The sequence below is a fragment of the Myotis myotis genome, unplaced genomic scaffold, assembly GCF_014108235.1.
Source record: "Myotis myotis isolate mMyoMyo1 unplaced genomic scaffold, mMyoMyo1.p scaffold_m19_p_50, whole genome shotgun sequence".
Taxonomy (NCBI): Eukaryota; Metazoa; Chordata; class Mammalia; order Chiroptera; family Vespertilionidae; genus Myotis; species Myotis myotis.
Window position 1 is genome coordinate 87,879 of NW_023416358.1, and position 14,733 is coordinate 102,611.

Sequence of the window (14,733 nt, forward strand, 5' to 3'; positions counted from 1 at the left end):
GGGAGGTCCCGGTTCGATTCCAGGTCAAGGGCACAGGCCCGGGTTGCAGGCTCCATCCCCAGTCGGGGGTGTGCAGGAGGCAGCCGGTCCATAATTCGCTCTCATCATGGGTGTTTCTATCTCTCTCCAACTCTCCCTTCCTCTCTGAAAAAATCAATAAAATATATGTTAAAAAATACATTTTTATTGATATCAGAGAGGAAGGGAGAGGGAGAGATAGAAACATCCATGAGAAGAGAGAATCATGGACTGGCTGCCTCCTGCACGCCCCCTACTGGGGATGTGCCCGCAACCAAGGTAGGTGCCCTTGACTGGACCCGAACCCGGGACCCTTCAGTCCGCAGGCTGGCGCTCTATCCACTGAGCCACACCAGCCAGGGCTATAAAAATGTATTAAAAACATTTTTAATTGGAGGGAAGCACCCTTTTTCTTATGACCCTGCTGTCCAGCCCTAATGATAGGAGACGAATCAGGGCTGAAACCTCCAAGTTCAGCAGTCGATCCACATTAAACTGCTGAGACGTCACCAACTCAAACCAACGCAGACCCCTCAAATCGAACCCCCAAATTACAGCCAACGGGGGGCTCTGTCGAGGGTAAGAAGACGTTGTTGCTGTTCATCCTCACCTGAGGATGTATTTTTTCCATTGCTTTTTTAAAAAATATATATTTTATTGATTTTTTACAGAGAGGAAGGGGAAAGAATAGAAAGTTAGAAACATCAATGAGAGAGAAGCATTGATCAGCCGCCTCCTGCACACCCCCCACTGGGGATGTGCCCGCAACCCAGGTACATGCCCTTGACCGGAATCGAACCCGGGACCCTTCAGTCCGCAGGCTGACGCTCTACCCACTGAGCCACACCGGTCAGGGCTATTTATTGCTTTTTAGGGGGAGGGGCAGGGGGAAGGGAGACACGTTGACTGGTTGCCCTGGACCCGACCCAGCAGGTGCGTGACCTTGACCTAGAATTGACCCCGCGACCCCTCGATGCGGGGCAGGCGCTCTAACCACCAAGGAACACCTGCCATGGCAGGGACCACGTGTTCCCAGTATGTGTGGCTTTTGGGGGTAAAAGAAGAGGATACACGGATGGGTGTTTGCGCGTCGGACATCCCCACCGGCCTCCCGGGCACCTCCCCCACGTTGCTAGGCGACGGGAGTCACCTGCGCCGGCGTCCAGGAGCCGGAAGCGGAACTTACCACTCGGGTCCCTGCGGATCGGCGGGTCCCTCGGACGTGCGGCCCGATCCTGGGGCTCGAGGCGGCGCCCAGGGGCAGCGCGGAGGACGCGGGGGCCGGGCCGGGCGCCGGGGGCGCCGTCGGGGGCGCGGGCTGCGCGGAGTCGCCGCTGCCCAGGTCGGCGCGGCCGGGCGCCTGGATCCTCCGCAGACAGTCGCGGAGCATGGCCTGCGTGCCGGCCTCGCTGAGCCAGCACAGGAACAGCTCGTCCACCTTCATCTTCAGCACCGGCTGCAGCACTTTGCCGGGCGGCATCGCGGACGTTCGGCCCCGGCGGCCCGTGTCCTCACGCCCGGCGCAGGGTCCGGCCTGCAGGGGGCCTCGGGGTGCAGACACGGCCGCCCGAGGGGCTCCGAGCCCCGGCGGGGCGTGCACCCGAGCTCCGCGGTGCAGGGGCGCCGGCCGGGCTGGGGTCGCAGGCCCGGGTCCGGGTCCGAGGTGCAGGGGCGCTAGGCGGGGATTGCGAGTCTACGGCTCAGGGCTTTGGAGGAGGCGGCGGCCGGCCTGACGGGGGCCCGGGGTCCGGGAGGTGGGGTCACCCGCGCCTCGGGGGGCTGCACAGACTCGGGGTTTCGGGCGGAGGAGGACGTGACAGACGGCGGCTCAGGGCAGCTTCAAAACGGCCGCGCCGGGCGCGCTCCCAAACAACGTCGTCTACGTCGCGCGTCACCGCGGCGCGTGGCGTCATCACGTCGCTGCACGCCGGCACGCACGTCTCCATGTTTGCAGAGGTAGCCAGCTGCCCCGGTGTTGCCGGGGGGCTTTGGTGGCGCCAGGTGGCGTTTAGGAGCTGGGGTGGAGGCGCGGATGGGGGTAGCGGCCGCCCCACGCCAGGTTTTGGAGCTTTTAGGCTTTCTTTAGGGGAGCGACCCGCGCCGGCGAGGCAACCCTGGAGCCTGGGAGGTGCGAGCATGCGCGGTGCGTGCCCACAGACAGCGAGCTGGAGTGCGAGGGGGAGAATGGGCATGCGCGGTGCGTGCTTGCCAGGGTCTGGGTGGGAGGGGGAGGTGGCGGGTGGATCGAGCCTGCGCACTGCGCACCCACTGAGGGAGCCGGAGGCCTGGCGGAATGCGAAGAAAGGGGAGGGGAGGATGGGCATGCGCACTCCGTGCTCTCCGTCTTGGGAGGGGGAGGGGGAGGAGGACGGTGGAACGAGCATGCGCACTGTGTTGCCCACAGAGCACAAGCTGGAGGCCTGGCGGTGGGCGCGGAAAGGGAGGGTGAGCATGGGCATGCGCGGTGCGTGCTCGCCTGGGTCGCGGTGGGAGGGGGAGGAGGCCGGTGTATCGAGCATGCGCATTGCTTGCCCAACGGGAGCGAGCTGAGGACTTTGCGAGGGGATGGGCGGGGGAGAATGGGCATGCGCAGTGCGCGCCCACCGGAGCCAGCGGGTTGCGCGGTGGGTGCCCCCCGGGAACGGGAGCGAGCATGCGCGTTGCGGGGTCGGGAGCGAGCGCGAGCCTAGGGCTGCAGTTTTGAGCTCAAATGGGCAACTTCTGACCACGGGAGCCTCGAATGCGTTAATTTTGTTTTTCAACCAATAGCGATGGGGTGGAGGCGTGCAACTGTTTCAAACGCCGGCCCCTTAGGATGAGAATGAGCTGCTTGTGTAATTGCAAAAATAAACGTGTTCCGATGGAGGGAGGTTCACGAAATGACCTTTCTGTGCCCCCTGCGTGGCTTCTTTCGACGATCCCTGTAACGGGGCCGGTCACCCATCCGCATCTCACAGATGCACCTTTTCCCTTTACTCATCTTTTTAAGTTTAGTTCGATTTTTTAAATAAAATTTTACTGAAGTGTTTGCTTGGTTTGGCCCCTTTTTGGGGGGTCCTTTGGGGTCTAGTGGGCTGGGTGCTGCTACTTGTCAGCAGGGAAAATGTGTCGCCAGACTCGTGGAGTAACTCATTTACATATGGTTTTGGCCCGGCTGGTGTGGTTCAATGGTTGAGCATCGACCTGTGAACCAGGAGGTCACGGTTCGATTCCTGGTGCGGGCACATGCCCGGGTTTCGGGCTCAATCCCCAGTGTGGGGCGTGCAGGCGGCAGCTGATCAATGACTCTCTCTCTCTTCCTTTCTTTTTTAATTAGTTTGTTAAAGTCATTTTTTTAAATATATACTTTATTGGTGATAGTATTACAGATCTTCCATTTTCATCCCCTTCCCCACCTCCCTCCAACTCCTTCCCCCTCCCAGCCCTCAGTTCTCTACCCTATTGCCCATGTGCATGGGCTATACATGTCCTCCTATCTAATACAGAGGGGAATATGCTAATTGACCATCACGCCCTCACAAGATGGCGACACCCAGTCCCCTCAGCCCGACAGGGGAGGGCAGTTCGGGACGATCATGCTGGCAGGGCAGTTAGGCATCAATCAGGCCGGCAGGGGAGCGGTTAGGGGGCTATCAGGCAGGCAGGCAGGCGAGTGGTTAGGAGCCAGCAATTCCGGATTATGAGAGGGATGTCCGACTGCCGGTTTAGCAGTTGGACATCCCCCGTGGGGTCCCAGATTGGAGAGGGTGCACGCTGGGCTGAGGGACAACCCCCCCCCCTGTGCACGAATTTCGTGCACCAGGCCCTTTAGTCTATATATATAAAAGCCTAATATGACAATTGTCCCCACGGGAGTTCGACCGGGAGACCGATCGCTGGCTAGGATGTGCGCTGAACTCCAGGGGGCGGTGCGGAACGAAGGAAGGCCCCGGCCAGCAGCCAGGAGGCCCCCATAGGCCCTGATCGCCGGCCAGGGCTAGGGACCCCACCCGTGCACCAATTTCGTGCACCGGGCCTCTAGTAAGGATTTAAGTTCTCTGGTTTATCTCTTCTCGTCCCCGCAACCTCACGTGTCGGTCTGTTCCATGCCTCCCTGCTTTGGGTCTTACTTTGTTGGTCAATTCATGTTGTTCATTAGATTCCACAGACGAGTGAGGTCATGGGATGCGTGTCTTTCTCTGACCGGCTTATTTCCCTCAGCACCATGCTCTCCAGGTCCCTCCATGCCGTCCCCCCCTCCTCTCCGAAATCAACAACAAACATAGATATTTAAAAATAAAATAATACGCTTTTATTTTGCAAACAGAACGACCTCAAACTCAGTGTGTATGTCACAGCCAGTGGGACAGCGCCGCGGGCAGCGGTCCGGTGACGTCCCGCCCACGAATCAGGACGCACACGCCTGTCTGTGCATGAAGCTGTCAACCGCTGCGGAGAAAGCAGACACCCACACCGCGTCCGTCCGACTTTATCACAGACAGACCTCTTGTCCGAGAACAAACGCCCCTTTCACGCTGCGTCTGGAATGAGCTGCCTGTGAGAGTCCCATTCATCCGCGGTTTGGAGGGAAGAGGGTTTGGGGGGCTCCTGCACAAGACAGCTTTATCCGCCCGGGTGCAGAGGGGCGAGCCCAGGAGACAGAAATAAACGGCCGGACGGAACACAGACAGCACCTTCAGTCTGTGCTGGCACAAAGAGGGGCTGTGGGCCTGGGGGGCCCCGCCCGCCCCAGCGGGAGCAGGCGTCTGCCCTTTGCATGTGTGAGAGCTTAGCTGGATCCTTGCGGTAACGCAGGGAACGTGCAAACCTGTAAAGAATTTGTGCGAGTTTATTGCAGCCGAACTGTCGACAGTTGCCGGAAGCAGGGTCTCAGCGGATCGAGATCATGCTCCGGAGAATGGCGGTTTTCCACCGTGTTTTATTGTTTAGTATATTTTTATTGATTTCAGAGAGGAAGGGAGAGAGAGAAACATCCATGATGAGAGAATCATGGACCGGCTGCCTGTTGCATGCTCCCTACTGGGGATCGAGCCCACAACCCGGGCCTGTGCCCTTGACTGGGAATCGAACCCGGGACCCTTCAGACTGAAGGCTGATGCTCTATCCACTCAGCGAAACTGGCTAGGGCAGTATATATATATATGTGTGTGTGTGTGTGTGTGTGTGTGTGTGTGTGTGTGTACTAGAGGCCCAATGCATGAAATTCATGCAAGAGTAGGCCTTCCCTCCCCCAGCTGCCGGCACTGGCTTCCCTCTGGCACCCGGGACCTGGGCTGGCTTCCCTCCAGCCCCGGCTTCGTCTGGAAGGAGGTCCGGAATGACATCCAGAAGTGCGTCTGGTCTAATTAGCATATTACCCTTTTATTATTATAGATATGTAGATTTCATAGAGGAAGGGAGAGGGAGAGAGAGAAACATCCATGATGAGAGAGAATCATGGACCGGCTGCCTGTTGCATGCTCCCTACTTGGGATGGAGTCCACAACTCGGGCCTGTGCCCTTGACCGGGAATCGAACCCAGGACCTCCTGGTTCAAAGGTCGACGCTCAACCACTGAGCCACGACCCTGTTGTATACGTTACAATCAAAAGAGGAGATGTTAGTGGGTTTCATGAAATCCGTTGCTGATAGATTAGTGAGGCGGGAGAAAGCAAAGTGGGGGGTGGGGGGGGAACTTCTGGGATTGGATGAAACGGAAAATGATTGACACTTCCTTTGGTTAGGTGAGTGCAGGATAGTCAACAGTCAACAATGCAATAGCCCTGGCTGGTGTTGCTCAGTGGATAGAGCGTCGGCCTGCAGATTGAAGGGTCCCGGGTTCGATTCCCGGTCAAGAGCACAGGCCTGGGTTGCGGGCTCGATCCCCAGTGGGGGGCGTGCAGGAGGCGGCCGATCCATGATTCTCTCTTATCATGGATGTTTCTCTCTCTCCCTTCCTCTCTGAAATCAATAAAAAAGAAATAAACTGTGAAAAAAGAGAAAGTGTCTTCACATTAAAAAACAAACAAACAAACAAAAATGAGGGGATTTGTGGTCTCTGCCCTGGCGCATCGGTTCTGCCCCGAAGGGGCCGGAAAAAGGGGAGTGACAAGTGACCCCGACATTTCAGGGGTGTCCTCTCCTGGATGCAAATCGACAGTCCGCTCAGGAGAAATCGGAGTTAGTTGATCTTCGTCCGGGGAGATGCTGGCGGGGGCCATGACGGCCTGAACTAGAAACCGCTTTTAATGGAAAGGTTTCCATTCCAGACCATCCTGCGTGCTTGCTCTCGGTCCCTCGAGTTTGCAAGGTCTCCGCTGGGCCAGTCGGGGTAGCCCATGGCCCCCTTTTCCGGTGGGCGGGTCTGGGTGCCCCTTAGGAAATCCATCTTCCTGGTTTCCCATTTCTGCCGGCTTTACTGCTGACGGATGGCTCCCTGTTCAACATGTGGGTTTCGTTTGTGGCTCCGTCGGCCTGCCTTTCATGCAATCTTTTATTTTTTTAAAATATATTTTATTGATTTTTTACAGAGAGGAAGGGAGGGATAGAGAGTTAGAAACATCAATGAGAGAGAAACATCAATCAGCTGCCTCCTGCACACCCCCCACTGGGGACGTGCCCGCAACCCAGGTCCATGCCCTTGACCGGGAATCGAACCCGGGACCCTTCAGTCCGCAGGCCGACGCTCTATCCACTGAGCCAAACTGGTGAGGCTATTTTTTATTTTTTAAAATATATTTTTATTGATTTCAGAGAGGGAGGGAGAGATAAAAACATCAATAATGAGAGAATCATCGATCGGCCGCCTCCTGCACGCCCCCCACTGGGGATCGAGCCCGCAACCCGGGCATGTGCCCTTGACCAGAATCGAACCCGGGACCCTTCAGTCCCCAGGCCGACGCTCTATCCACTGAGCCACACCTGCTAGGATCTTTCATGCAATTTTAAATTGGAGGAACCCAGTTGGGGTGGCTCAGGGCCTAAGCGTCGACCTATGAACCAGGAGGTCACATGCCCGGGTTGTGGGCTCCATCCCCAGTCGGGGGCGTGCAGGAGGCGGCCGGTCCATGATTCTCTCTCATCATGGATGTTTCTCTCTCCCTTCCTCTCGGAAATCAATAAAAATATATTTTACAATAAATTGGAGGAATGTGCTCTTTTCCTGGGCCCGTGCAGGTGAACGGCAGACGCATCCCGTTATTGGAATATTGTCGCCGAAACGCTTCCTTCCCGTGAACCCAGCACCCCGCCCCCTTCCTGCCGGCCCCCCGACCGCCAGGGCCCAGCGCCTGCTTTCCTGATCCTAAGCAGAGTGGTTCTCTGTGCCGGGTTTAGAGAGACGACAGAGCCATGAATCACAGGGCCTTTGAAGATTTTTTTTTTTTTCCAGCTATGACCGTTTTATAGCCATGGCTTATGGGCTATCGCTGAGCTGCAGCCGGAACCAAGCATGTTAAGTAAAATGCCAGGTGGGCCTGGTCATTTAAAAAAATAATTTTAGCTGGTGTGGCTCAGTGGTTGAGCCTCGAGCTATGAACCAGGGGGTCCCGGGTTCGATTCCCGGTCGAGGGCACAGGCCCGGGTTGCGGGCTCGATCCCCAGTCGGGGGCGTGCAGGAGGCGGCCGATCCATGATTCTCTCTCCTCATGGATGCTTCTGTCTCTATCCCTCTCCCTTCCTCTCTGAAATCAATACAAATATATTTTAGAAAATCAATAAAAACATATTTAAAAACAAGACAAAAAAACTAACTTTATTTTGATAGAGTCCATTCTGGTATGCTTGGTTTATTTGTTGATTTATCTGAACCCTTTTCCATTGATTTTTAGGGAGAGTGGAAGAGAGAGGGAAAGGCAGCCAGAAACACAGCCGTCGGGTGCCTCCTGCACACGCTCAGACCAGGGCCCCGGCCGGGGAGGAGCCTGCCACCGCGGTCCGTGCCCTTGACCGGAATCGAACCCGGGACCCTTCGGTCCACAGGCCGACGCTCTATCCACTGAGCCACACCGGCCAGAGCAGGGTTGTTCTTTTCTTTTTCTTTTCTTCTTACTGTTTGTGATGAACCATTTCAGACGTCCACCTACGTTCTGTCCTCAACGTCCCCCTTTTAAACTGTGATGGTGGGGCCTGGGGTGTTCAGAGGTCCCTCTTGTGACCCTGAAAGGCTGCACTTTTTTCCCCCATCCAGCTCCCCTCTGAAAGCTTTTAAAATATCTATATATATAAAAGCCTAATATGCAAAGTGTCCCCTTGGGAGTTCGACCTACCCTGAGTTGGATCACTTGCCACGACGTGTGCTGACCACCAGGGGGCAGCGTGGAGCACAGGAACACCCCGGCCGGCAGCCACTAGGGATCCTGCCCATGCACGAATTTTGTGCATTGGGCCTCCAGTGTATAAATAGATAGATGATAGATAGATAGATAGATAGATAGATAGATAGATAGATGATAGATAGATAGATAGATGATAGATAGATAGGTAGATAGATGATAGATAGATAGGTAGATAGATGATAGATAGGTAGATAGATATAGATAGATAGATGATAGATAGATAGATAGATAGATAGATAGATAGATAGATGATAGATAGATAGGTAGATAGATGATAGGTAGATAGATAGATAGATATAGATAGATGATAGATAGATAGATGATAGGTAGATATAGATAGATGATAGATAGATGATAGGTAGATATAGATAGATAGATGATAGATAGATAGATAGATAGATAGATAGATAGATAGATAATAGATATAGATAGATAGATGATAGGTAGATATAGATAGATGATAGATAGATAGATAGATGATAGGTAGATATAGATAGATAGATATAGATTGATTTCAGAGAGGAAGAGAAACATCAATGCGGAGAGAATCATTGATTGCCTCCTGCAAACCCCGCATTGGGGATCAAGCCTGCAACCCGGGCATGTGCCCTCGACCGGGACTCGAACCCGGGACCCATCCGTCCGCAGGCCGACGCTCTACCCACTGAGCCACACCGGCCAGGGCTCTCCAAGCTTCGTATCAGCTGTGAGTCCTTCCCATCGGCTCACGGCCTCCGCCCGCCTTTCCTCTTTTCAACGGCCCCGCAGCCTGTTTGTGCTGCTGGCACGCGGCCTAATTACACTCGTTAGAACTGGGGCTCCTCACGCCCCAGGACAGAGATGAATAAAACAGTTCGTGGCTGCCCAGATCCCGTGGCGTCACGGGGAGGGAGACGGGGGATTGAACAATTAGGCCATTCGATGGGCAATTACCCAGCTACACGTGGGATTAAGACAGAAAACAAACATGAGGGAATGAGTGACTGAGGGGGCGGGGGGCGGATTGCCTGGTAGACGCCGTGGTACTCAAGTGGAGTTGTTTGCTTGCTTGTTTGTTTTTTAAAAAAATATATTTTATTGATTTTTTTACAGAGAGGAAGGGAGACGGATAGAGAGCTAGACACATGGATAAGAGAGAAACATCGATCAGCTGCCTCCTGCAGCCCCCCCCCCCCCCGCCACTGGGGACGTGCCCGCAACCCAGATACCTGCCCTTGACCGGAATCGAACCCGGGACCCTTCAGTCTGCAGGCCGATGCGCTATCCACTGAGCCACACCGGTCAGGGCTGCTTGCTTGTTTTTTTATTGGATAAGAGAGAGAGAGACATCGATTTGTTGTCCCACGTATTTATGCATTCATTGGCCGGTTTAATAATATATATATATTTAAATTTATTATTTATTTTAAAAAATATATTTTTAATGATTTCAGAGAGGAAGGGAGTGGGAGAGAGATAGAAACATCCACGATGAGAGAGAATCATGGATCGGCTGCCTCCTGCACGCCCCCTACTGGGGATCCAGCCAGCAACCCAGACCTGTGCCCTTGACCGGAATCGAACCCGGGACCTTTCAGTCCACAGGCTGACGCTCTAGCCACTGAGCCACACCAGCCAGGGCAAAAATATGTATATAAATACACTAGAGGCCCAATGCACAAAATTTGTTCAAGGGGCTTCGCCCTCGCAGCCCCACCCCCCTGCCCACTGGTCGTTCCGGAAGGTTGTTCCGCCTGTGTCCGGTCTAATTAGCATATTAGCTTTTTATTATATAGGATTTTTTTTATTGATTTCAGAGAGAGACAGGGATAGAAACATCCATGATGAGAGGGAATCACAGACCGGCTGCTTCCTGCATGCCCCCCACTGGGGATGGAGCCCACAACCCCCGGGCAGGTGCCCTTGACCAGGAATCGAACCCTGACCTCCTGGTTCATGGATCGAGGCTCAACCACTGAGCCACACCAGCCGGGGCCCTGCCGACGCCTTTAACTCATCCTGGCTGCTCCCCGATCCCCCGGGGAGCCAGTCAAACCCTTGACAAATGCCTCTTTGTCCCCCGCTGCTCCTCGCTGCCACTTGTTTGTCGAAATGAAAGGTGCGTTGAAAAATGCCCCCTTTTCCCCTGTTCATCTCTAATTGAATCCCCCCCTGACCCCGGCTCCCCCAGGGCGGTGTCTGGGGCTTGGAGGGGGAGGAAGAGCAATCCCGTGTTTGGGTAATAAAATTCCCTTCCTTGCCTTCAGCCACCTTCAACTCAATTTCCTGTCCCCGGAGACGGCGCGTAGAGAGGACAGAATCCAATCCCTTATTCATCGGGAAAAGGCCCCGATTTAATCTGAATATTTAGCGGCTCAGGGGCCCGGCCGGGGTGATGGATGGCGTATGGAAATGCGTCTGGTCCCCGTAATCAAATGGTTGGTGCTCTGGCACCGGGAGGAATAATGAAGTCTGTTCAATATGCCCATAAAGCGCGGAAATGCACATTACGGCATCTTATTACCTCGCCCCTAACAGCCCCATCGCCGCCGAGATGAAAAGAGGAGAGAGAGAGAGGGGGGGGGGGGGAGAGAAGGTGGTCACAGGTGAGGAATGAATGTAGGTGACACCAGGGGAGACGCAACAGCCGCTCCGAGCAAAAAGCCCGCCGCTGTTTGGGGGGTGAGCATCGCAGGGAAGGGGGGCTCCCGGCTGCCCATGGACGGGAGGGGGTGCAGGACCGGGGGTGTTGGGCCTCAAACCCTGTCTGTCGGGCCCACCGTGAGTGGCTGAAATGAATTTGGCAATTGGAACCCACAGCCCCAGACTCTGGTGTTTAATTTTAAAAAAAAATAAGAGAGGAAGAGAGAGAGACATGGAAACATCAATGATGAGCCCTGGCCGGTGTGGCCCAGTGGCTAGAGCCTCGGCCCTGGGTCTGAAGGGTCCTGGGTTCGATTCCCGGGTTGCGGGCTCGACCCCCCAGTAAAGGGCGTGCAGGAGGCAGCCGGTCCATGATCCTCTCTCATCGTGGATGGCTCTGTCTCTCTCCCTTCCTCCCTCTGAAATCTCTAAAAACGCATTAAAACAAGAAGGATCGTTGCCCCCAGGAAAGTGTGTATATCATGTTGCGAATCCGTGGCGACCGTCCGTTTAGTTTTAGAATAAGATTGTGGCGCCTGCCACCGCGGGCAGAGGGACAGAGAGGGTGTCTGTTTCGCTTTTTAGAAAAATATATATTTTATTGATTTTTTTTTTACAGAGAGGAAGGGAGAGGGATAGTTAGGATCATCCATGGGAGAGAAACATCGATCAACTGCCTCCTGCACGCCCCCCACCGGGGATGTGCCCGCAACCCAGGTCCCTGCCCTTGACCGGAATCGAACCCGGGACCCTTCATTCCACAGGCCGACGCTCTACCCACTGAGCCACACCGGGCAGGGCTGTTTTGCTTTTTTTAAAAAAATTTTTTTTTTTTACAAAAAGGGAATCTTTGCTGTGGATCCTCGGGGCGGGCAGGTCAGGTCAAGGTCAAGGTCGGTCAAGGTCGCTTTGCGCGCGCTGCGCCCCCATCCGCGCGCCCTGCGCCCCCATCCGCGCGCGCACCCAGGGCGCCCAGCCGCTGCCCAGCCCGCGGCTCCTGGACGCCCCGGACCCGACCCGCGCGGGAGAGTTTATTTGCGGCCACAGGACACACGGCGCAGATTTCAACGCCCCCAAAGCGCCCCGAGGCCGGACGCAGCGCGGAGGGGCCGGCGTTCGTCGGACACACCCCCGCGCCGTCACCCGTCACCCGATATCAGCGCGCGCCCCGCGGCTCTATTTCGGGGCGGCAGCTGGCGGAAGGCGGCGCCCCGGGGGTGGGGGGCAGGGTGGCTATTCCGGGTGGAGACGCGGGCAGGCCTTGCCTGCTGTTACCATTACTATTATTATTATTATTATTATTATTATTATTATTATTTTAGATTTCCTCCTTTTGGCGCAGGAAACCTCTGATTTCAGGGTGGAGAGCTGGAGGCAGGGACTGGGGGGGTCTCCAGCCAGACTGATATCTGCAAAGTTGATGCTTAAAAAAAAAAGATTTATTTCAGAGAGAGAGAGAGAGAGAGAGAGAGAGAGAGAGAGAGAGAGAGAGAGAGAGAGAGACATCCACGAGGAGAGAGAATCATCCATCGGCCGCCTCCTGCACGCCCCCCGCTGGGGATGGAGCCCACAACCCGGGCAGGTGCCCTGGGCCGGGAATCGAACCCTGACCGCCTGGTTCCTAGGTCGACGCTCACCACTGAGCCACCCTGGCCGGGGCAAAAGTCTATTTTTTTAGATGAACCCCTGGGGATACTGGCCCTTCACTCCTATTCCTTCTTTCATAGGCTGACTCAGTTTCCCCTCTGAGCTGGGGGCGAGGCTGGCTGGAGGCTGGTGGTTCCGGGAAGCGTGAGTCCTTGTGGTCAAGGACTAAATGAACCCCTCCCGTCTCAGAACAACGGGGGGTGACCCACCCGCCCAGCTGTTTGTGGTCAAGCCAACACCCCCCCCCCCCCCCACACACACACCCTCACCCCCAAGCCATGCGTTTCACCTACATGGACTCGGAATAGCGGTGAGTTGGAAGGAGAGAAGTCTGGCTTTTTTTCTTTTCTTTTTTTCTCGTCATCTCCACACCCATAGATATTAGGGATGGACGCTCCTATCACAAGGAGACGTTATCCGAATTCTGGAACGTTCTCAGGAGAGCTGGGGCTGCCAGAACTCGGCCCTGCCCCTCCTGGGGTTGGAGAAGGGGAGTTGGAGAGAGCCAGGCGCCCCAAGTTCTGATGGTCGGTGTTTGCCAAGTTGGGAAAACGTCCCCCCGCAATCTCACTAGTCACTTCTGTGATCCCTGTCCCCCGACTTCGGAATAAAATACTATTCGTAGCCCGGCTGGTGTGGCTCAGTGGTTGAGTGTCGGCCTGTGAACCAGGAGGTCACGGATCGATTCCTGCCTGGTCAGGGCCCATGCCCGGGTTGTGGGCTCGCTGTCCGGTGAGGGGCGTGCAGGAGGCGGCCGGTCCGTGATTCTCTCTCATCATGGATCTCTCTCCTCCTCTCCCTTCCTCTCTGAAATCAATAAAAATATATTTTTAAAAAATGCAAGTTGAGCCCTTTTGGAATCAAGGCTCAGTTTGGACAGCTCAGCGGGGAGGCCCGCACCCGAGAGGGCGAAGGCCTGCTATTAAATCCCTTTATCATCTCCCTGCGGCTCGGACCTAGAGATTGTCACAAGTCACGGCCACGCGATTGCACCCTGCAAACGGCACCGTTTGGATCTGTGGCACCTGCATGTCCCGATGTCTCAGGGAGAGTCGGCGACCCCGGCCCCTGCTTGTCCCCGGCCCAAACTGGATTCGTTCCAGACGTCACAGCCGGGGTTCGAGGAGGGAACCGGAGAAATATGACCTGGGATCCACGACAGCTGTTTCATTACTTCTCCCAACGACGGGGCCTGATTTAATAAATGGAAGAATTTTTTAATCAAATCATAAAACAGGATGTATACACTTTATTATCGATTGCACGTTCGTAAAAAAAGAAAAAAAAAATACGTTCGCAATAAAGCCGGCCGGCCTGCCCGTCTCGGGTTCCATTAGGTAATTTCATCTGTCTAACTCTTACTTTATATTGTTTTCTCTTTCTTTCTTTTTTTTTTTTTTATGACTTCATATTACAGGACGTCGCCGGAGCCCAAAATTGAATAGCATAATGTTTCCCTTTTTTCTTCCCGAGACAAAAAAGAAACGCACACACACACACCAAACAAACAAACAAATGTGCTTTGGGTTTCCAGGAGGCCGTAATTCCAGACAAAAACTTCATGATTTTAATGGGAAGAAAAAAAAGTTCGACCAAAGGAAAAAAAAAAACACAAAAAACGCCAAAGCTTTCAGGGAGCTTGATGTTTGCTTTGATCTGAAACATTGTAGCGGCATTTGTGCAACATTGTAGCGGCGTTTGTGAAACATTTAATCTGAAACATTGTAGCAGCATTTGTGCAACATTGTCGCAGCGTTTCTGAAACATTTAATCTGAAACATTGTAGCAGCATTTGTGCAACATTGTAGCAGTGTTTCTGAAAAAAATAATCTGAAACAGTGTAGCGGCATTTGTGCAACATTGTCGCAGCGTTTCTGAAACATTTAATCTGAAACAGTGTAGCGGCTTTTTGTGCAACATTGTAACAGCGTTTGTATGACATTGTAGCGGCGTTTCTGAAAAAATAATCTGAAACATTGTCGCAGCGTTTGTGCAACATTGTCGCAGCGTTTGTGAAACATTTAATCTGAAACATTGTAGCAACATTTGTGCAACATTGTAACAGCGTTTGTATGACATTGTAGCGGCGTTTCTGAAAAAAATAATCTGAAACATTGTAGCAGCATTTGTG

General features: G+C 54.2%; 1 protein-coding gene across 1 annotated transcript in view; it reads right to left on the minus strand.

The window, feature by feature from the left end:
• The window catches only part of PPP2R3B (protein phosphatase 2 regulatory subunit B''beta), a 28,846-nt gene extending 27,316 nt beyond the window's left edge, over positions 1 to 1,530 (minus strand). Inside the window, exon 1 of the mRNA XM_036311140.1 lies at positions 1,205 to 1,530. Coding sequence (XP_036167033.1) covers positions 1,205 to 1,498 — 294 coding nt within the window. The 5' untranslated portion in view covers positions 1,499 to 1,530. The remainder of the gene's footprint in view (positions 1 to 1,204) is intronic.
• Positions 1,531 to 14,733: the final 13,203 nt, after the last annotated feature.